The 23,395-nt window shown below is 40.4% G+C and overlaps 2 protein-coding genes across 6 annotated transcripts in view; one reads left to right on the plus strand and one right to left on the minus strand.

Annotated features, from left to right (window-relative positions):
- gramd1bb (GRAM domain containing 1Bb) overlaps positions 1-23,395 on the minus strand; it is a 118,107-nt gene that overhangs the window by 43,105 nt on the left and 51,607 nt on the right. For 4 of the 5 annotated variants that reach the window (XM_086261229.1, XM_086261232.1, XM_086261231.1 and 1 more), the window contains 2 exons: positions 22,531-22,620; positions 19,053-19,079 (listed from right to left, as the gene is read on the minus strand). In XM_086261229.1, the coding sequence (XP_086117355.1) occupies positions 19,053-19,079; positions 22,531-22,620 (117 nt within the window). Of the gene's footprint in view, positions 1-8,145; positions 8,190-14,266; positions 14,485-19,052; positions 19,080-22,530; positions 22,621-23,395 lie in introns of those variants that run through there. The other variant, XM_086261235.1, reaches the window with a different exon arrangement.
- Positions 355-6,942, plus strand: LOC147314353 (uncharacterized). The gene is made up of 2 exons (XM_086261228.1): positions 355-6,622; positions 6,851-6,942. The coding sequence occupies exon 1, from the start codon at positions 361-363 to the stop codon at positions 6,223-6,225; it is 5,865 nt and encodes a 1,954-aa protein (XP_086117354.1). The 5' UTR covers positions 355-360; the 3' UTR covers positions 6,226-6,622; positions 6,851-6,942.

The following is a 23,395-nucleotide window of genomic DNA, read 5'->3' on the forward strand; positions in this document are numbered from 1 at the left end:
TTGTTAACCTTGACCTTGACCTTTATGTGTTGTTGTAAGTTAGTGAGGTGATATAATGAATTGAGTGATGTAAATTTGATGTATATGCTATATGTGAGCAGGAGAAATTTGTTTCCTTTGATGTTATGGTATTAATATTGCTGGTTTTGTTTTGCTCCTAGCTCTTACGGTGTCTTCACTGAATGTTTCAATAAAAACATTTCCAATAAAACCTCTGTGAAGCATCAGTATAAGAGACCATCATTCAGCCAGGGATGCTACAGTAAGAGCTTCAGCCTCACGAGTTTCACCTGACTGCCAAAGTCTATGATGAAAGAAGAGGGATTCATTTTGATGGTCTAAATGTGACACTCGCTCAAAATGGAAGCATCTCAGATATTAACTGCAGAAGCAGAAGGCTCAGATCAAATAAAAGACATCTGTCAAGCAAGCAAGGATGAGGAACTTCGCAGATCTGATCGCCCAAGAAATCCCACGGAGAAGATGCTTACATTTCAGAGAGAGGAGGCATACAAAAGGGAGAAGCGGCTCATGCACCTTTATGATCAATGGAAGATCCAGGCACGTAAGGCAAGAAATCAGCTAAAGCTAGACATTCCAGAAAGTGAAATCGCAGCTCTCATTGATATCTTAGAGAAATGCATGAATGATATTACGGACATTTATGTACAAATCAGAGATCACCTCACACCATCCAGTGAAACGAGACGTCGTGTTGATGCATGTGAGGCCGTAACAAAGGACATTATTAAAATTGCATATGAAAGAATATCAGGCATAGACGAAGACTATGATAGTGAAGCAGTCAAAGAACGCCTTCGTGAGCTCCTTAACAGAGACTATGCTCATTCCATATATGGATCCACAGTTTCACCTCCAAGTCAACACACTATAGACTCCATTGTCGCAGTAAAAAGAGCAGATGCTGCAGCAGAATTAGCAGCAAAGGAAGCAGAATATGAGTTGTTATTGGCGGAAGGAAAACAAAAGGAAAGGATCCAGCTCTTAGTAGAGCAACAGAAAAGGGATCTTGAAGCTCAAAAACATGAACTAGAAAGACTAAGGGCTGAAAAGGATATAAGAGCAGCACGAGCAAGATTGTCAATTTACAACCAAGATGTAATGCAGGAGGGCAGCTTGTGCTCTGCTAACAGCAAACTAAGGAACCAGGAACATATGCACCCACATCAAGCTGTGTCTCTGGCTCCAGTTCAGCATCTCATAAGATTTCCAGCTTCACCTCCACAGACAGATGTGTCCCACTTAGCTCAAGCAGTACAAGACAGCATAGCCATGAACAGACTTCCAATGCCAGAGCCACCTGTATTCACCGGCGACCCAATCCAGTTCATTGAATGGAAATCTTCATTCATATCCCTCATAGATAAAAGGAACATATGTTCAGCTGACAAACTGCATTACTTGAGAAGATATGTGGGAGGTCCTGCACGAAAGACACTTGATGGTATCTTTTACAGGGAGGATGATGAAGCGTATAAGGATGCATGGGATCGCCTTAATAGCAGGTACGGTCAACCATTCGTCTTGCAGAGAGCTTTCAGAGAAAAACTAGCTAGCTGGCCAAAGATCCACTCAAAGGATGCAGAACAACTCAGAGCATTCGCCGACTTCCTACATGCATGTCAGCAAGCCATGCCTCATATTAAAGGGCTGGACATTCTGAATGACTGTGAAGAGAACCAAAAGCTGGTCCAAAAGTTACCTGAGTGGGCAGCTTCAAGGTGGAACCGCAAGGTGACCCAGTTTATGAAGGACAGACAGGAATTTCCAGCCTTTCAGGACTTTGTCAACTTCATGTCATTAGAAGCAGAGATTGCCTGTAACCCAGTAACTTCCCTCCATGCATTACGTTTATCAGACTTACCTGCAGAGAAACATCATCTGAAAGAAAGGAAAAATAAATCTACTGTTCTTCATACACAGACACTTACAGAGAATGAGAAGAATGTACCATCCAAGACAAGCTTAAAGCCCCCTTGTACATTCTGTCATGATAACAAACACCGCCTACATAGTTGTCCAGAGTTTAAAGGAACGCCTCTGGAAGAGAAAAGAAAGTATGTAAGGGAAAACAAACTCTGCTATGGTTGTCTGAAACCAGGCCATAATGTTAAAGACTGCCGCCACAGACACTTATGTGATATCTGTAAGGGACGACACCCAACTTGCCTTCATGACGACAGATATTCCAACATGAATGCTGTGTTAGCCTCTAATCAGAATACAGACGAAGCAGTTACGACATTGTCTCTCAATACAGAGACTGAGCACACATCTATGACTACATCCATGATTTTGCCAGTCTGGGTTTCCTCTTCCAACAACCCAGGAATAGAAAGGCTTGTCTATGCTCTGCTTGACACCCAGAGTGACACTGTGTTTATTGATGAAGATGTTAGTCGTAGCTTGACAACCAAGACCTATCCTGTAAGGCTAAAGCTAACCACCATGATCGGAAAGGACACAGTAACACACAGTGAAAGAGTCTCAGGTCTCAGAGTGCGTGGCTATACCTCCACAAATCACATTGATCTCCCTCCTGCCTATACCAAAGACTGCATACCAGTGAATCGAAGGCACATTCCTACCAGTGAAACGGCGAGGCATTGGAATCATCTCAAAGCAATAGCAGATGATATTCCGCCACATTTAGACTGTGAAGTTGGTCTTCTAATAGGTTATAACTGCTCACAGGCACTAGCACCAAGACAGGTCATCCTAGGAAGAGATAATGAGCCTTATGCAGTCCGCACAGACCTAGGATGGAGCATCATAGGCTGCTCACCACCTCACCTTGAATCTCCTCCTGTCGCCAACATATGCCATAGAGTAACTGTCAAAGAGCTTCCTCCAGTGACGCCATCCGATGCCATTAAAGTACTTGAGTCTGACTTTAAGGACATCAGCAAGGACAGCAGAACAGTGTCTCAAGATGACATCCTCTTCCTCAATATGCTAAAGGAAAGCATTTACATGAATGCCCATGGTCACTATGAGATGCCTCTCCCTTTTAAAGAGAGACCCTACCTTCCCAACAACAAGCAGTTAGCTATCATCCGGCTCAACCATCTCAAACGAAAGCTGCTGAACAACAAGAACTACAAGACTCACTACGTAACGTTTTTGAATGAGGTAATTAAAAACAATGATGCTGAAGAAGTTCTCTGTGAAGAGAAGGAAGGTGAAACATGGTATATTCCACACCACGGAGTTTATCATTCCAAAAAACCAGAGAAGCTCAGAGTGGTTTTTGATTGCTCGGCTAAGTACAAGGGAACTTGCCTAAATGATCATCTCCTGTCGGGCCCAGATTTGACAAATACTCTAACTGGTGTTCTTATCAGATTTCGACAGAACCATGTTGCTCTGATGTGCGACATCGAAAGGATGTTTCATCAGTTTCATGTGCGCGAAGCGGATAGAGACTACCTACGTTTCCTGTGGTGGAAGGATGGGAACTTCAGTGTGGAGCCACAGGAATTCCGTATGAAAGTTCACCTTTTCGGTGCTGCATCTTCACCGGGATGTGCCAACTATGGGTTGAAACATCTCGCTAAGGAGAACGAGAGCCTGTTTCCTCTGGGCTCCCAATTCATTATGAGGGACTTCTATGTGGATGATGGTGTCACAAGCATAGCAGATGTAGATGAGGCTATTCAGCTTGCAAAAGAAGCCCAAAGGCTCTGTGCTATGGGTGGTCTGCGACTACACAAATTTGTGTGTAACAATGCGAAGGTGCTTGAGAGTATAGCACCATCTGAGCGTGCCACTGAAGTAAAGGCTCTTGATCTTGCCTTTAGTGATTCATCGCTGGAAAGAGCCTTAGGAATCCACTGGCACATTGAGTCAGACAGTTTCAGGTTTCATGCCCGTTTGAAGGACCAACCAGAAACCAGGCGTGGTATACTATCCACTGTTGCCTCTCTTTATGACCCACTTGGGCTTATTGCTCCTTTCCTGCTAACTGGGAAAAGGGTTCTTCAAGAAATGTGTAGGCATGGTACAGGTTGGGATGACCCACTCATCAGTAAACTGCAACCAGTCTGGAGATCCTGGAAGAGTGATCTGGCAAATTTGGATAAAATCACCATACCCCGATGCTATGTACCAGCTGACTTTGGAAAGGTCACAAAGAGAGAGCTACATCACTTCTCTGATGCAAGCACGTATGGTTATGGCCAGTGCTCATATTTGAGACATGTGAATGGAAATGGAACTGTTCATTGTGCTCTGATTATGGCAAAGTCCAGAGTTGCTCCAATCAAAGCTGTGACCATCCCCAGGTTAGAACTGACTGCTGCTGTTGTATCAGTTGCAGCAAGCAATACTCTAAAGGAAGAACTGGGAATTTCAGGGATTGATGAATACTTCTGGACAGACTCCAAGGTTGTACTGGGGTACATTAACAACGAGTCACGTCGCTTCCACACATTTGTATCAAATAGGATTCAGAAAATACATCTCAGTACAACTCCTCAGCAGTGGCGATATGTTTCTACTGACAAGAATCCTGCAGACCTTGCTTCGAGAGGTTCTAGTGCAAGCAAGCTTCTGACATCGAACTGGTTTACTGGACCCAAGTTCTTATGGGAGAAAGAGGTATCACCAGAGGTAGAGGTAATCCCAGAAATCCCAGTTGGGGACCCTGAAGTTAAAAGGGTTCAAGCACTAAATTTGGAGTCTGCAGAACAAGTGACTCTTCCAGACCGCTTGTCAAAGTTTTCTTCATGGTGTAAGGTCAAACAAGCTGTTGCGCGACTTCTTCGCCGAACCAAGAGTGACAAGTCAACAAGTCACAGCACAGTTCAGGAGCGAGAGGATGCACAGCGCATCATTATAAGAGATTTACAGAAACGAGTGTATCGAGATGAGATCCAGCTACTTAGTAATGGCTTACAACTTTCACGGCAGAGTAAACTGTTTCGATTGGATGCCTTTCTTGACAAAGATGGAATCCTCAAGGTGGGAGGAAGACTGAAAAATGCATCTCTCCCTGCCTCTCAGAAACATCCAATGATCATTCCAAAGGACCACCACATAACGAGGATGATAATAGCTCATCATCATGAACAGGTTAAACACCAAGGAAGGGGTATAACCATCAACGAGATCAGATCAAATGGATACTGGATCCCAGGAATGAACAGAGCTGTTGCATCTTATGTGCATCAGTGTGTCAAATGCAGGAAACTCAGGGGATCAGTGGAAGAGCAACGAATGGCAGACCTGCCATCTGAGCGGGTGGATCCATCTCCACCTTTCACTTATTGCGGAATGGACTGTTTTGGGCCATTTTTTACAAAGCAAGGGCGTAAGGTGAATAAGCGTTATGGTCTGCTTTTCACATGCCTTTGTTGTAGAGCAATTCACATTGAAATGGTGAATGATATGTCAGCAGATGCCTTCATTAATGGCCTCCGATGTTTTGTTTCCATAAGAGGAGCAGTACGACAAATAAGATGTGACCAAGGAAGCAATTTTGTTGGAGCTAAGAATGAAATGTATAATGCGCTGAAACAGATGGATGTCAATCGTCTGACTGCATTCTTGGCTGAGAGGCAGTGCGACTTCATTATGAATGCTCCCCATTCAAGCCATGTTGGAGGTGTCTGGGAGAGACAGATCAGAACAGTAAGAAATGTACTTCGGTCCACTCTTTCACTCTCACCTGGAAGATTAGATGATGCCTGTTTGAGGACATTGTTTTACGAAGCAATGTCTATTGTGAACAGCCGTCCACTCACTGTGGATAACCTGAATGATCCAAATGGTCCAGAACCGCTGACTCCTAATCACCTACTCACTATGAAACCCACTGGAGCCTTACCACCTCCCGGGACGTTCATCAGAGAAGACATGTATGCTCGTAAGAGATGGCGTCATATCCAGTATCTAGCAGAGCAATTCTGGAACCGCTGGAGAAGAGAGTATCTCTCTAATATTGCCACTAGACAACGTTGGCATATTTCTAGAAGGAATCTGAAAGTTGGTGACATAGTCATCGAAAGGATGGATGATCTGCCACGGAACGAGTGGAGATTAGCCAGAGTTGAAGAAACAGTCGCTGATAAAGATGGGCTTGTGAGGAAAGTTAAGATTCGTCTTGGAGACCAGAAAATGAAAAGGGAGGGTCAATGTTCTGGCAAGCCATCCATTGTTGAACGGCCCATTCAGAAACTGATCTTGCTTTTAGAGGCTGTCTAAGACAACGACCATACCCTTTATTGTATGAAGACTTGTGGACATTACCTGCAGGCTCATGCATGGATAATTCTTTGTTTTCGTTATGTAAAAGGCCTTGTGGTTAAGGTCATTCGTTTTTAAAAATCATTCGTGTTATGGTTCTCCCTTTTGTTAAAACACTCATGATTTGGTGGGAGTGTAAATGACCTTTAAATTTGTAAATATTTTTACGTTTGTTTGAAAGGCACTTCGGTTTTATTTTGAAATCCATGCTTTTATTTTGAAACAGGAAACTGGCACAAAACCGTTAAGGGCTGTTAGTAACGTTTCTTTTAGGATATGGTAAAATAGTGTGCCTTAAAGTGAAAAATATGTACGTTTACTTTGCCAATTAGTACCTGGCTGACAGTGGCACAAGGTTTGTTAATGTTTCCTTTAACGGAATAAGTTACATGCAATCAAAATGTCGTTTAATAGAGTTTATGTTGTTAACCTTGACCTTGACCTTTATGTGTTGTTGTAAGTTAGTGAGGTGATATAATGAATTGAGTGATGTAAATTTGATGTATATGCTATATGTGAGCAGGAGAAATTTGTTTCCTTTGATGTTATGGTATTAATATTGCTGGTTTTGTTTTGCTCCTAGCTCTTACGGTGTCTTCACTGAATGTTTCAATAAAAACATTTCCAATAAAACCTCTGTGAAGCATCAGTATAAGAGACCATCATTCAGCCAGGGATGCTACACTAAGGCCCACCTGAGCACACACACACACATACACTGCGTACTACTCGTTGCTATGCCGCTGTCGTCAATAAGGCATTCAACAACTACGTTTGAGCTATTTTGAGCCACACAACTGATCTGTGTCACTCATGGTGACAAAGCAACAACAAGGTCTCAATTTTGCATTGATGCACTCCTCTCAATTCTTTTTTCATCTTTCTTTTATTTACGCAACAAGCCTATTTTGTGGGTGAAAACTGGAAACAGTGGATTACATCAATACAGTCAAATTCAAGGGAGAGGGACAGAGTCCTCTAATGACTTAGTGTTATGAGGAATTTCTTCGCAAATGCTCCAACTAACTTTCATAAAAATCAGCTTGGTCGTTAGAAACGTACGGTATTATTCACAACATAATCTCCTGCTGGTAATAATCATGTGCAGGGAATTGATTCTGATGTACGGTACATGCTTTAAGCACTTGTGAAATTTTATTATAAACTGGATAAGAATGGGATACGGCGGTGCCAGGAAAGGACTCTCGAGAGAAAGTTAATCAAGAAGCAGAACTGGAACAAAGATATTCTGACATTTAGTCCTGAGTGAGTGACTCCCAAAACACTAGGAAATAAGATAGAAGATACTGCGCAATTATAGACAGGCTGAGTAAAACCTCGCTTCACTAATAAACTGATATTGCATAATCAGTGGCGTGTAACTTCTTTTTTAATCTTTCCAGTTTGCCTACAGCCATGTCCTTTCAGCGAGGCTTTTGGGTAGTTAGATTCTGGATGCAAGAACAAGCACAGTTTCACATAACTGGGTTGCGCTCCTGAAATGATGATCAGGATCAGGATGATCGTTAAATGATGCAACAGCAGTTTTGCTCCTGGATCTTCCTCACTGTGAAATCTGAGGACCATAAGAGGCTGATGGAAGGCAGAAATGCATCTTGGGATTTAAGACATGTCAAAACAGTGCCCTCTCTTGGTGGACCTGAGCATGGCATTTTCAGAGGTAATAACTTGCAGGTCTTTATGTTAAGAAAGTATTTTTTTTTTATTATTAAAAACATGATATTATAGGCAAGTACATTTAGAGAATGAAGGACTGCATGATGTGCTAGAAAGTACTGTTTGTCCTTAAAGACATGACTCACACCCAAACTGCCACACAATATCACTGCTGTGTGTGTCTTTTGAGATACATCCTACCTTTGAGGTTTCCATATCAGTTTCTTCCACTTCTTTTGCTTGGCCTATCAGTAAAGGTAGAGAAGAGTAAATGAGAAGAATATTTATAATATGATCCTCTGGATGGTTGAACTAAATGCAACCTTTTATGTGTTGTGGTTTCTGTAGATGGGCAAGATGACCTTTTCACGAGTAACAAAGCAGATCTTGGTCTCAAGACGGCCAAGAAACTCACTCTCAGCTATTTCACTGTGGTTACTTGTGAGCACTTGGACTCAAATTTCAAGGCCTAAGGGACTTAATATGTCCTGATATCAGCTGCTAAACATCCAATTTAGGGAATTTAAAATAACTTCAGGGAAAGTGGGGGATATAATTATTTGATCTCCTGCTGAATTTCTAATTTTTCAAATTTTTATGGTTTTTCATTTTAATGGAGACAGAACATCAACCAACCAGTCAGAAGAAAAACACCATTACATAAAAGTTAGGCATTAATTTTCATGTCATTGAGTGAAATAAGTATTTGATGTCCTACAAGAAAGCTGGAAATCTGGCTTCCATTACAATCAATCAGTCAATTACTCAACAACAGATGCTTCTGATCTCATCTACTGCAGCGGTCCCCAACCTTTTTTGTGCCACGGAACATTTTAATGACCAAGACAAAAACTGTGGTATCTTGTAAATATAATAATAAACGTGAATTCACTGTGTAATTGTGTAACTTTATTAGCAGCATGCTCCTGAAAATGCGCCAACAAAATTGAGAGTAACATCCTCCTCTCTGCCCTTTAATGCTCTCTGGTTGCTATGGTAACGCGTAAATATTTCTTTCAAAATAAGACAACTACAACACGGGAAAAGACCCAGGGAAACCAAGTTAACGATAAAAACCCTGAAAACCATAAATTTCACATCCAAGGCTCAACGACTCACAGACTGGCACAGGGGTTGGGGACCGCTGATCTACTGTATTTAAGCACACCTGCTCACAAAATCAGCTTCTTCCATTCTCAGATTTTTCTGTCAAAGGACGTCAGGGACAAGACTTTAGACCTGCAAAAGAAGGTAGAATGGGCTACAAGACCATCAGCAAGAAGTGCGGTTTGGGAGATTATTCGGAAATGAAAAGAAATTGAATCTGGAGCTTCATGGAAGATTGTGCAAATTAATTCATAACTTTCATGTGATGTATTTTTTTCTGGATTTTTGGTTAATATTCTGTCTATTTCCAATAAAATGAGCGTATAATAAAAATTAGTGAATGCTCATTTATTTACATATACATTTTTATCTGCATTTAATAAATAAACCAATATATTACTGGGTAGTTTGCTAACTCAACTGCTGCCAGTGACTCAAGACAGTGTATGCATGAATTATGGTGATCAGAGGATCTCAATCACTCCTCCATCTATGTAGCAAATACATAATACAAATGTATTACGCTGCAATACATTTGCCTCCTGAGTCAGGGCTATGGCTTCCCACTCTTTTTGCCCGTGACTGAGCTTCCCAGCAGCTTCCTGAAGCTGTGCAACACTTTGTACAGACCCAATGCCCGTCAGTGAGGTAATCAAACTTGATACTTTTTCACCAAGAGAAATTGATTAACTGGAGTAATACCGGCAGATACAGAATAGAGGTTATTTAGCTAATGCTTCGGTATAATGCTGCTTACCTCGAGTCAAATAAATGCACAGTGTCAAATTCCTTCAGCAGGTTTTTTGGTACTTTTTCAGAGGTGTGGGGCACAGGAAAAAGGAACCCCTTAGCAAGAATAATCAAGACTAACTTTGGAACAGCTAGAGGAAAAATCAATCACGCCTCTGATGGAGGAAGGCAATTTATTGAAGACAGATTACACCACTTGATTTATAAAACCTGAAAAGCAGGCTTCCAGTAAAAGCGGCTATGTAAGAAAAGCAAACTTCTGCAGAGAATTTAATCTAAGATCTTTGGAGTTTACATCTCTAAACAGCTAAACCCCTGGAGCTTGAGTTTGAAATACTCAACAGAGCTGCTAAAACTATCTGTTTTGTCAGTTGAATGATCATTTTAGTGTTTTTGAATGAAAACTGTAAACATTTAAATAGACAAAGCTTCAAAATGTCACCCACCCTGGGCTCAATGAAGCCATTTTTTTGAAAGTGTCAACAAATAACTGATAGATTATAGAATGTTATCAATAGACTACTCACGAATTATGTAATTGTTACTTTTATAATGATTTGAAACAACTGTGCTGCTGGCTCTCCATCTACAACATATACAGCATATCTGCAGAAAAAAATGAATGCAATGTTGGTGTGCAGGGGCAGTGATATATTCATCAGTGGGACTGATTTGCTGATGAGTATAAGTGAATCACACAGTGAGTCAAAAGAGGCCCTGTGATTAGTCAGCATCAAGGTCCCACTGAATGCAAACACATGGCCCACTCAAACAGATACACTATGTTCTGTAAGTTGATGTGAAAACCTCAAACCTGGATGTACAGGGGTGACTGCAGTCTGTGCTGCCTGTCTGCTTATCCTTACCCACATACAATACTTTGAGTGCCCCAGTTTACTATATTGAGATATAATAAACCATAGATCCAATTCTCCTGCAAACCAATGCCTCAGTAATAAGACTGTATAGGTGGACTTAAAGAAATCATAACTGGATTGCGGTCAATAAAAAACCTGTCTTGAAAGTGATTCATGAAAGACAAAGACAGGTCTATACTTAGTTTTCATGCCATTAGGCGGCATATGTGCATGGCATATCTCCTTGTGTAACTCTACAGTGAGGCAGATGTCCACCCAGCATGAAAACAAGACCTTTCACGAAAGCAGTAAGCGGGTTTGCCAGTGACAGTTAGATTGTCTTTAGACAGGAGGACTTAATGAATCACCTTCAGTGTGACAACTGGCTCAAAATACAGGTTGGAGGGGAAAAAAACCCTCTTACTTATAAAGGTTTAGAGATGTTTTTAAAGAAGCTTTAAAAGAGCTCTAGAATTTCTTTTTAGGTCCGTTTTGCATGTCACTATCTTCAGCAGCTAAAAATGATATTTGAGCCTTACAGTCATTGCTAAAAGATTTGAATTTTCCTATACAGTGCATCAAACTGTATCTCTAACCAAGGCCGAGATATCCAAACATATTAACTCATAGAACTCACATTTTAGGAGGAAAATATGAAAAGCCACACATTTTTAACTCTATTTCCAATGTATGAGTGGTTAGGAACAACAGTACCTCATTAAGCTTTAGCGTTTTAATTTACAACTACATGTAATTGAAATTAATTATAATTTTGGTAGAACTTTGATCTTCGACAAGTTAATGTGATTCAATGTTTATTTATATATCATATATATAAGTAAAAAAACGTTCATGCCAAAGTATATGACAGGGAAGAAAAACGAAATGCATGTGCAACTGGTATGCAATTTAGTTTTCATAAAAATTCCTGAAATGTGATTAAAAAAAAAAAAAAGATATTTGTGAATGTATATTAGTGGAGACACTTAAATACTTACAGTGTGCATATTGCAAGCTTTCAACTATCCCAGCATATTAACAAATTGCAGCTTAGTTCATATCATAATATTTAACTCTTAACAAATTGCTTTTTAAAATTTGAATATTCTTAAAATACCATTTTGATACATATCCTGTGACATGAAATGTGACTGAAAATATTTAACTGCAACAATGAATGAATCCAAAATAATGCTTCAAAAAGACCTCTTTTTTCCACTTCACTTGATCTTTAATGTTTATCTATTGGTGATTCATTTAGTAGCTAAGGGACAGTTATGTAAAGGTAGTGCAGTAATACCTGCCAGGAGTATTTATCACAGGGTGGTAACCTAAAACAGCCCTAGGACTGTCCTGCATCCCTGTCGACAGGCGAAGTATAGCTAACCAAATTGCCCTTAATGGATCTGGGCAGCAAAGATCACAGCCGAGATTTAGAAGCCGGCTGGAAAATCCTCTCTGCTGTGCGTGTGCGTGAGAGGCCGACTGTACAGGCACATTGTGATTTATTCTGCAAAACCCCTGTAGCCATTCATCAGTGTTAGGGAAAATGAAATGTGTTTATTAATCACTCTGACACTTTCTCCCAATTAAATATAAAGGATAAACCTGACCAAAAGTTGTTGTTTAATGGTGATTTTAACCCAAGCCCCACCCTACAAAAAACATGGAAAACAGTGTAGTCCCTGCAGCAGCACATTATGAAATCATATGAACTAAACTTATATTTATGAATCTACATGTATAACAATGTTTTGTAATGTACGATGTCTAAAAATGCATAACCTTATATTAGTGTACAGCTGCAAGACATTCATAAAAATATTTAAATAATAAAGCAACTTAGAAGAACAAAAAAAGCTAAAGCAATTGACATTTAAAAACCTGCTTTGGACAGTTTTTCAGCAAAGGTCAAACAGAAAAGGGTACAGCATATATATATATATATTAGAGATGGCACGATACCACTTTTTTATGTCCGATACCGATACCGATATCATAAATTTGGATATCTGCCGATACCGATATGAATCCGATATAGTGTTTTTTAATCAACAAAACTGTTTTTTAAATATCTTGCTGCATTTTGTATAAGTTCATACTCAAGTTTAAAACAACAACTACACTAAAGCTATTCTGTTATACCTGTATGCAAAAAAAAATATTTCATAGTACAGCAATACTGATCAATCTAATAAACTTAAACCTACACCATCCTCCCTATTCTGGTATTTTAAAGAGTACTTAGCATAAATATTAAGCAACCTAACTAATAGGGTTCCAACTCCCAGCAACAACAAAAATAAAAAAATAAAAAAATAGGGAACCACCCCTCACGCTCCACCTCATGATGCTTAATCGACGTAATCAACCTTAATTTGATGCAGTGTGAAAAAAAAATGCACAGAAATCAATTATTTTTCAAGAAATATTAAATAGATTCAACATCTTTCTTCAACAAAATTGCAGACTGCACAGATGGTACCTTCCCAAAGGAAAAAGTACTATAGCTTACTAGGGTATATATATTAGACTTAATAGTTACTATATACAGTAATGGACTTCTATACATTTTGCATCAAATTAAAACTTTGGGTGTCAGATAATTATTTATTAAAAGCTCGACATTTTAAATGAGAATAAGAAAGAAAAGTATGTCTTTGTACCCCCTTTTCCCTGTTAATGCCCTATCGGCCCCCCTGGCTAAACTTTGCTAGATCCGCCCCTGCACAGTTACCAGCGTCAGCTACGTAGAAAAAGATCCTGGTGTAGAAAGTAATATTAAATAAATTCTAACAGCAGCTGATCAAGCTTAAACGTGCTGCTGTTGATCAGCCGCTGGTTTCCTCTTTCTGGTGCAACGTGGGCCAAAAGCAAACTAGAGACACGGACTTGCGACAGAAAAGCCGATCAGCTGATCGTTAAGCAGTTTCATGATTGAAGTAGCAGCAAGAAGAGGCAGTCGCTTGTTAAGCTTAACGCAGGAATGCTTTACAAACATTCAGAGATGGACTTACACACTTGCTTTACTTCTCTCGGGATAACTTTGTCGGAGATGAAATGCCGGGTTGCTAGCGAAGCTCCAAATGCTATCCAGACCACAGGTCCCGCATGCCACAGCCGCTCTATCACGTGATGCATACTGCTCCGACTGCTAACGTTCTGAGGTGAGTTACGGTGTGTTGCAAGTTTTGTGAGGTGCTTTCGTGATATTTAATGGATCGGATTACATTTTTTATTTTTCTCCGATATCCGATCCAGTAATTTAGGTCAGTATCGGACCGATACCGATACGTAATATCGGATCGGTCCATCTCTAATATATATATATATATATATATATATATATATATATATATATATATATATATATATATATATATATATATATACACACACACACACACACACACACACATGCATCTAGATACAGTTAGTCAGCCCGTTTGACACTTCATAACACCTTTTTATGCTAACACATTTTATACTTTATACTAATGCTATAAACTATTTTACGGTTTAGGATTAAGAATAGAGGTTGTTGCACTTTAACTCCAGGGCTGAAAACATTCTGCAACTGCACACCGGTAACAGACATGAGAGCTGACCTTATGTTTGTGCATGGTGAACAGGCAGACACCATCCTGGCCTCTCTCCTGGCTCTCATGGCCTCTCTTCCCTTGTTCCGTTGTCAAAGTGTCACTTATCCAACATGTTTTGTCATCATCATCACCAAATGTCGAAATCCCCGTCGTCCTTATCTTTCAAGCAGCACATCCAGTGTCAGTCAAATGAGACATAATGTCTCCGATGCAAGCAAACCAAAGTGATACAGACACTTGTAAAGCTAAAATGCTTGTTCGGAAGCCGCAGGATGTCCAGGCTGACTAAATGCTTATATCTTGACAGAAACTGAACCAGCTGCTCATTATTCCAGCTATTGTCAAATCACTGCCTTCCTTCCTATACATAACAATAATAATAATAATAATAAAAAGAAAACACACACTGAGCTTGTGTTTTCAGTCTAAGTGGCTCTCACAGTCGCTTTCTACTGTATCACCTCACATCTGCTTGCAGAGCCATGGATGAGCAGTTGTACGCGGGAGGATGGATCAAGGATGTGAGCGCACTGATTGGCTGCCTGGTCATGGTGTGTGTGTGTGGGTAGGTCCCTTTGGTAGGCTCCCTGCGAACGGTTATGCTCGACGAGGGTGGTCCTTCACCTCTTTTCCTCTTGTCGTTGCTTTATCAGCCCCCCATCCTGTTCTGCTTCCCTCTGTCTCCGTGTCTGCACTAAAAGCTGCAGTTACGCTTTCCTGTTCCTCAGCCACCGCATCACAGTATGCTTGTGAGGACGCCACATCAGTGCTTCAGTGAATGCATGCACACAGATACTGAATGAATATGGAGAAGAAACAGCAGCTGCGTCATGCATTCATTTCCTCTTTCCAGACGTAATGGCTCTAGCAAGTGCTCACTGAAAATTTATTATATAAATAAATAAATAATTAAAAAACAATAAAAAAAGTCTCCTCTGAGGTCACAGCCTGAGCTAGACGTGGAGTAAGGCAGGAATCAGCTGTAGGTGGTTCAACACTGTATGTTATAAACAAATATATATTTTTTGGTCAATAAAAAATTTAATGGTCATGAAATACCTGGTAAAAATTGCATCCATAGTTTTAGCTCATTTTTATTTATGTATTTATTGTTTTTAAATTAAAAATCTCATCATATGTTACGTGAATTCTTGCCTGTATAGTGAAAGTCACCCACAGCCAGACTAGTGTGTTTTCAAATATGTTGAATCTTTGCTTTTCTGGGCCTGTCTCACAAAGTAAAGGGCAAGATCAGATTATGCTGACCTCCATCACTGGAAGCTAATGTCTCTAACCACAGACATTGATCGATAATCCAGCATTTGAGAAAGCAGAAAAGCAATGCAGGCATTAGAGCAAAGGCAGAGAGGATAAGGCAGGACTGTTTGGAAGAATCTCAGAAGCATAAATATCACAGCTAATGTAAGGGGTGTCCATTATTAGCCAACCAAATCTTAGTTGATGAGGAGCCTCTTTATGGACCACGTTTTGATTGGTAGTTGGCTGCAGCATAAAAACAACAACAACCACACAACAAAGAAACACAACTAAAGTCAGTCAGTCATTCAGAGGCAAATGTTTTCATTTATATGGCTGGTGCCTGTGATTATTAGATTAGTTATTATCCAATGAGCTGGGCAGAACTCAAACAATGCTAATAATGTTAATGTATGTAGCATAAACCTAGCCAGCATGTATGGCAACGTGCTTTAACACAGGATAATGCAGACATTATCACATTTATAATAATTATAGGTTGTGCTCATTATTAGGCTTTTGTATTTCTTTCTCACTTGAAAAACAATGCAACATTCCGAACCATTTTTCCGAATTTCCTGGAAAATGTATATGTAGATAATTGCTGAGTAACCCCATTAAATTTTCCATGCAAAGAATGCATCAGAGCTTCTTTCTCCTCATCAAAACTGAAAGGTTTCTAATTACACTTGCATTACATTTTACCTAACCAAAGGGCTTTTTGCATGCATTATTTACCGGTGCTCCTATAAATAAGTATTGATCTTAAGCAGTCTGTCTCACTACTTAGGAAATACTGGAAGCCCTGTTACAAGGTCTACGGAGATAGATTTAGGTCCTGTTGGCTGTGGGATGGGCCTCACGGATTGGTCTTTTCACACTGTACCCCACATAGGGATGGGTATCGTTTAGGTTTTATCCGATACCAGTACCAAACCGGTACTTTTGAAACGGTGCCGGTGCTTAAACGGTGCTTAAACCGGTGCTTAAAGAATGGAGAACACAAACTTTGTCCAAAAACCTCTCATGTTCAGCTGTTTTTTTGTAAAAAGATAACAATGTTAGCCTTTTCTGCAGCTATAGGGGATTTATGGCATCACTCTTGGCTGGAAGCAGTGCTTAATCAATGAAAAACAAACTTTGTCCAAAAACCTCTCATGTTTGGCTGTTTTCCACTTTTTCTTTGGTCATTTTAGCCTTTTTGGCCAGGGTGAAGGGAGTATCTGCCATCAAACAAGAAGACATGTAACTATGACGGTGTTTGCTAGTTCACCTTACATGCATTAATTTAATAATGTGGTTAGCCTACTCAACGTAAATTACACACGAACAACATTAAGCTACTCACACAGAGAAGAACGGCTGCTGCTGCCATCATCATCCGTCATCATTTCTGCTACACTGGCAGGGCTAGGGGCCAGGACTCTACTCTTCGGGTTTTTGGGGGATGTTGCGACCGATAACAGGCAACCCACCCACAGTAGATGTGCACACACGGTGTGAGGTCTCGCAGCAAGCTATCGAATACGCCGCATTTCTTGGCTTTTAACAAAGTGCTATACGTTGCCAGGTGTTTCATCAGATTCGAGGAGTTACCTCCTTTGCACAGTATCACCTTAAAGCACTTGTTGCAGGCTGCTGAGTTTGCATCTTTTGCTATCAAGTACAGCCAGACTTTGACCGCTTCGCCTTGGGCATTTTTAATCTGTAGCTCTGCTCTAAAAGAACGTACGTACCTGAGCCCGCCTACTACGCTCGCAAAGGTAAAATGATTGGCTGGAATCCAAAGTGCATGACATCTCAGGGGAAAAAAAGCACCGAAATAAAACACCGAAATGTGCGCTGCTTTTCGGTCTGGTTACTACCGTTTATGTCAGAACCGGTACCCATCCCTAACCCCACACATGCTTGATTGGATTTAGGGAGTTTGGCGACTGGGTCAACACCTTGAGCTCTTTGCTCAGAGTAGTTTCTGCTGTGTGGGGAAACACATTTTGCGGAGGGACGTCAGCTTCAGCAACATTAATAAAAATGCAAGGACTTAAGACTTCTCATCAAAACATTGCACTGTTATAGTACGATCAGCATTTTTTTAATTCCCCCTCCTCCCTTATTTTTTTTAAATGTATGACTGGTGTTAGTACATCTTGTTTTTTAACAACTAATCTCACTAATCATTAAAAATTTTACTGCTATTGTTTAATTATATTCTATCATATGCACTCATAACCATTCAGTTCTGTGTTTTCCTCTCAATAGGCAGTTATCCACCTCTGTTGTTCTGCCATCCTACCCGAAGCAGAATGCATGAATCATTCTAAAAATGCAGAGGTGTTTAAGTGAAGATGGCAATCAAACAAAATGCAACAAAAGCAGCATCTCTTGGACTAATAGTTAACACTCACTATTACAAAATACACCCACTGTCATTCAGAAGGTTTGCCCACCGTATACAACATGCAGCTGAGCCACCTGTGTATCCAAAACAAATTTCAGACATTCTCAGAGTCCCTTGTCCTCACAAATTCAACAAGCATTAACTAGGAAGAAAAGGAAAATCAACATCTAATTACCATCAATTTTCCCACAAAAGGCACGGCTCCTGGCTTGAAAGGCATTGCACTAAATGCCGGAGTACAGAGACTCCTAGTGGTTTAAACCTGGACTGGCCTACTTGTCACCAAACTCGCATGACTGACCACTCAAAGCATACCAAAGCAGACACACGCATACCAGATTGCACACACACAAACACAGAATAATAACAGTGTTCATTCAGCTCAGAAAATGTGCTGCACAAACATCATTTCTCCTGAATGATCGCTGCGAGCATCAAACACAGGCACACATCAAAAAGCAAAGCGCTTACATGGTTATGGCCTCATAACAAACTGCCAGTATCACTTTCTACATAAAATAAAACATGCTCAACACCATGTCTGAAAGTTAGTACAGTATATCTATTACTGGGTTGACTACACTCTGACTCAACATTGGAGAGCAGTCCTAAAGTCAGAAACGTAGAAACAGCAACTTATATAATTTCCCGTCATGCTGCCGGTCAAAGACTTGCTTGTAGCCAATCACACTCACCTTTCCAGTGTACGCCTTGGACCTTTTTGCTTCAGGTCCAGCACAGTCTCTCTTGCACAGCCTTCACACCCCAAAGAGCAAAGTGTCTGTGCCCACAGTGTGAGTGCACAGTGCTGACCTGCCACCGGCTGGGTAGCTAAAGGACTACAATCTCCACAACAGTGCCCAACCTACAAAGCCCTGTTTGTGTCTAATGTTGTTTGTCCAATAAAAGATAACAATGGCATTCCATGGCTTGCAACTGTATTCACTGCTGGCCTCTCCAAATGTAAAGCGTATTCAGACACCTTGGTTGGTGGACAAAGGCGTGAATCTGTGTCACATGAGGGGTGGGTGGGGCCAGGGCAGATGGGGTGACAGTAAGGCTGGTCACGGTGGATAAGCTCACCAGCATACGATGCATGCCACCACCTCTACGGGGACGATGAGGAAGTAGACTCACCTGATTTTGTCCGCTGCACTGTCAGACCTGCACGGGGGAAAAAGCACATTCAGTCATAGCGTACTGCAGACACGGCTTTTATCTAACAGCTGAAACACTCTGCATCATATTATGTGGTTGTGACATCAAAAAAACACTTTCTTTTTCTTCTAAATAACTATAACTCCTCACTTTAGAACAACTCATGTAAAGAATCTATTACATTCATTATATATTCATATAGTTTTACAAACTCACTAACTATAATTTACCTGAGACGCATGAGGTGAGGCGCATGTCCACAACTGCTTGTTAACAGAATGGTCTAATCAGCCAATCACTTGGAAGCAATTATATTTAGGGATGTAGGCACTGGTCAGATGACGTGCCAACGTTCAAACTGAGCATCAGGATGGGAAGAAACTTTGAGTGTGGCACGGTGATTGATGCCAAACAGAGTGGTCTCAGTATTTCAGAAACTGCGTCCCTACTGGGATTTCCCCGGAAAAACGATTGGTCGGACTACTTTGAACTATCAGGAAAGCAACAGTAGCTCAAATAACCACCCAAACAAGAAAGGAATTAGAAGCAGGAATCACCAGACACTGAGGAGCCTTCCTGTTCTACAGTAATAAAACCAGAATACAACCTGCTTGAAACCAAGTTGTCCCGTTAAGTTGACAAAGACTCATTCAGACTGATGGCAGCATGTTGGCAATCTGTCTGCATTTACAAATTAAGTACAATTATTTACAAACCTTCAACAATCAGAGGGTGACTGCAGTCAGTCCAAATCAGACTGCAACTGTTTGCAGAAAGGTTGATATCATTATGTAAGAATGAAAACACACAGTGTATATTAATTCAATATTTGAGCATTTATAATCTAGTTATAGATATCTGGAGGGGGTGAGCTTCCCCAGTGTATGATTAAATAAAGTCCATCTCTGTCTGCTTGCTGCATTGTAGTGCTTCATATGGTGGTGGAAATATAGCTGCGGATATATTACTTAAACCTTCTGAGAAGGGAGGGGCTTTAAAGCTAAGTGTCACATGACAGCCTGGCAATTTCACTGTAATTACATAAACGTATTCTCTATTCTGCAAATTGATCCGGCATGTCTCACAATGCACAAATTTTCATTCACAACTCACAATCATGTGCTGCATCATCTTCACCGATGAGTCATATTACACTCACTTAGCAAAGTCACATTGTGATATTACATAACACTATCTGCAGTTAAAGTGGAGGAGTTGAGCAGAAGCGTCAGAGGCAACGAAACCAAAAACATGACAATGACAGGGAATGAGCAAACTTGTCTTCACGTCCTTCCCAAAAACCTCCACAGATGCCCTGATAATCTGGCTGAGGCAGCTAAACGTTCACATACTGTGTTAGCCTGCTGCCACTTCACCAGAAAATGCAGCTGCGCACATCATACACCGAGCAAAAACTGCAGCACACCAGGCAGACAGACAAACGCAGAGAGAGCAAAAAACACAAGCGTGACTGGCATGGAGATGACGACACGGGCGAAGTTTGCGAGAAGGCAGCCGCCGGGCAGAAATCCAGCTGTTTTTACCTGCAGAGGAGACATGACATTCCGTGCCCTCTAAAGCCGGCTACAGAACGCTGCTCTCCCTGCAGCTGCTGCAGACAAACCTCACTAGCTATCACCAGTGCAGCAAAGAAAAGAGCGGCAAAAAATCCCATAGGTTTCACAGGTGCTGTTCCTGATTTGAGTAAGAGGAGACACTGAGCGAGGAGAGTGCGCGGGAGGGAGAGCAGGACAGAGAGAAACAGTGGAGGTGTAGTGCACAGCTCTGGTAGACTGAGCTAAAAGCAAAGACAACTAAGTGGGTGGTTATTCAGAGGCTAGACGGAGGGGATTCTTGCAAATTTTCTCTTCAGGATGTCCTACTTTTGCATCATGCTTGACTGAATCTTAGCTCTGCACGTGAACAATATGAGCAGCAGTTTATTTGCTCTAAAGCAACAAACTATTTATTTTAACCAGATTCTACTCTGTTTTTGGCACACCACATAACATTATGAGCATGAAATTAGCCAGTTTAGAAGAATAATTATTGACACAGTCTTGTGTTTTTTTACCTGCAGGTTGTCATTATCTGGTGTGATTTTAAGCACCACCCTTGGATTGAAAGACTTATAAATTTGGTGTGCAGGTTTTCTTATGCAAAAATCTGTTTAATTTTTGCAGCGATCTAACAAAGTTCCTTATCCTCATCTTTTTAAAAATTATTATTTTAATATTTATAGCAGATGAACAGCTAAAGTTCCCATATGGAAAAGAAATAGTAAAAACTTACATGATTTACTCATGAAAGTGGCCACTTTCTCATTACTTTCATATATTGTTTTAGTAAGTATCCAAAACATACAAGTTTCATTATATAATTTTTCAAAGGATATTATATGTGTTTTCACTCTTGTATGCTTTTCATACAAGTTTCACACAAGACAGATACAAACTTTATAAGATTTATATATATCTTTTCCATATGGGTTTGCTGTGCAGGGACAGAGACCACACTAGAGACTCTGCTTTTGTTTCCTTTACTCAGCCTGAAAACTACCACATGTATTATCAAGGCTTCTCTACAGCTTTACTATCTGATTGTAAAAATTGCCATAAAAACTGGATATCACATCACAGGCCGACACACGTATGACAAATAAAGACATGCACACGCCTAAGCACCAGATTCAGTTACTGATTTTACTTCTCAGTAGTGATGCTGTGACAACTGCACCAAAGAGTGACAAAGAGCTAATCTCTCAACTCAAGCTGAGCTCTGGGACGCAGAGCCTCTAATTGCTGTGGGAGAAGTTACATATCACCGCTTTCAGATGACTGCGGCGTAGGCACCAGTAAAAGAACCTTCTCTGTCAGTTTGTAGTTCTCATGAATGTCACATCAGAAGGAAAATCAGAGCGTGGCATTTATGGATGGTTCAAAAGCTTCATTTGAATCTATTTTCACAGAACAAGGCCCCTCGAAGAAAAAAATAATGTTTTTTTGAATGAGGCTTCAATTAGCATTTTTATGAAACTGATGAAATATCTAAATGTAAAGCCACAACCAATCTTTTTGCCTCACCGTCACTACTGGCAAAAAAAATAGACCTTGGACTGCCCTCTACTGGAGAATATATGCAATAACCAGAGACTGCATATGAAATGACCAAAAACACTGACTTCATTGTTCTTTCACTTTGAATGACTGTATCAGATAGACACACAAAACACAGTGTATGTGCCCTCACTGATGCTCACAGCATCATAATTCCTCTAATAATAAATTAAATTCTTACAGAGTGACCCTTGCAGTGTAGCACATAACTTCCTGGGTTTGACCTTCAAATCCCAGCTTCAACTTGGTTTGCTAACACATGTTAAAAGTCCTCTTGCTCTACCACATAAAAAGTGTCTCATGCAAAGGCAAATGTGTGCAGCAGTTACACACTTGCTCACCTCTCCTCTCGGATCAATGGAGTCAAGAAGCGATTGCTTTCGTCTTCATGGCTACTCTGCAGGCTGCTTTGCTGGCTGCTTTGCTGGCTGCTGCAAGAAAATGAGGGTGACAGTCAGTGTCACACAGTTCCAGCAAAAATGAAAAGATACAGACGTTGCATCTAAAATGTATTTATTTTTGGCCTATTTCTCCCTAAAAGAAAAAAGAAAAAAAAAGAAAAACACAACAAAAGCAAACATACATACAAATAAACTCTATGCGTGAACTTATATAAAAATAAATTTCATCTATTAGTTTCAACTCTCACACTGTCAGCATGTAAAGTATGTGTCAGCTACAGTTTTTGCATGCACATATCCCATGGTAACACTAGAGGGCGATATATGACATGGGCTATGCAAAGAAAAAAAAAAAGAGTTCTGCAGTTTTTTGTTTTTTTTTGGGGGGGGGGGGGGGGGGGGGTTACAGATGTTTAAATATATATATAGAGAGAGAAAATATTCATTCACAAAAATGGGGCTTGAACAGCTTAGGAGCCAGAGATCTTTTGAAGAGATTTAGGATTGTTTCTGCTACACCACAAATAATGCACAAGCTGCAGTTTATTTATCAGTTACGTCTTATATAGTATATGACTAATACACTAGTAATAGAGAGCGTTTTTTCCCGAGCATTTTAAAATTCTGCAGTTATTCTCATCCACGCTTTGACATTTAAGAATAAAGCCAGTCTGTTGGGAAAAAAGGTCTTCATTAATTCACACTCTTAAGTCTGCAGGATGCCTTGACCTATTTCCTAAAGCAGCTATGAGCTGTCCAAGCCTGGAGGAGATGCTGGAATGTATGAAAAATGCAGACTTTGGAA

This window comes from Aulonocara sp. 'chitande type north' Nkhata Bay, linkage group LG14 (genome assembly GCF_057382095.1).
Source record: "Aulonocara sp. 'chitande type north' Nkhata Bay isolate Kocher_YH1m ecotype deep benthic linkage group LG14, A_spYH_male_GT1.1, whole genome shotgun sequence".
Classification (NCBI taxonomy): Eukaryota; Metazoa; Chordata; class Actinopteri; order Cichliformes; family Cichlidae; genus Aulonocara; species Aulonocara sp. 'chitande type north' Nkhata Bay.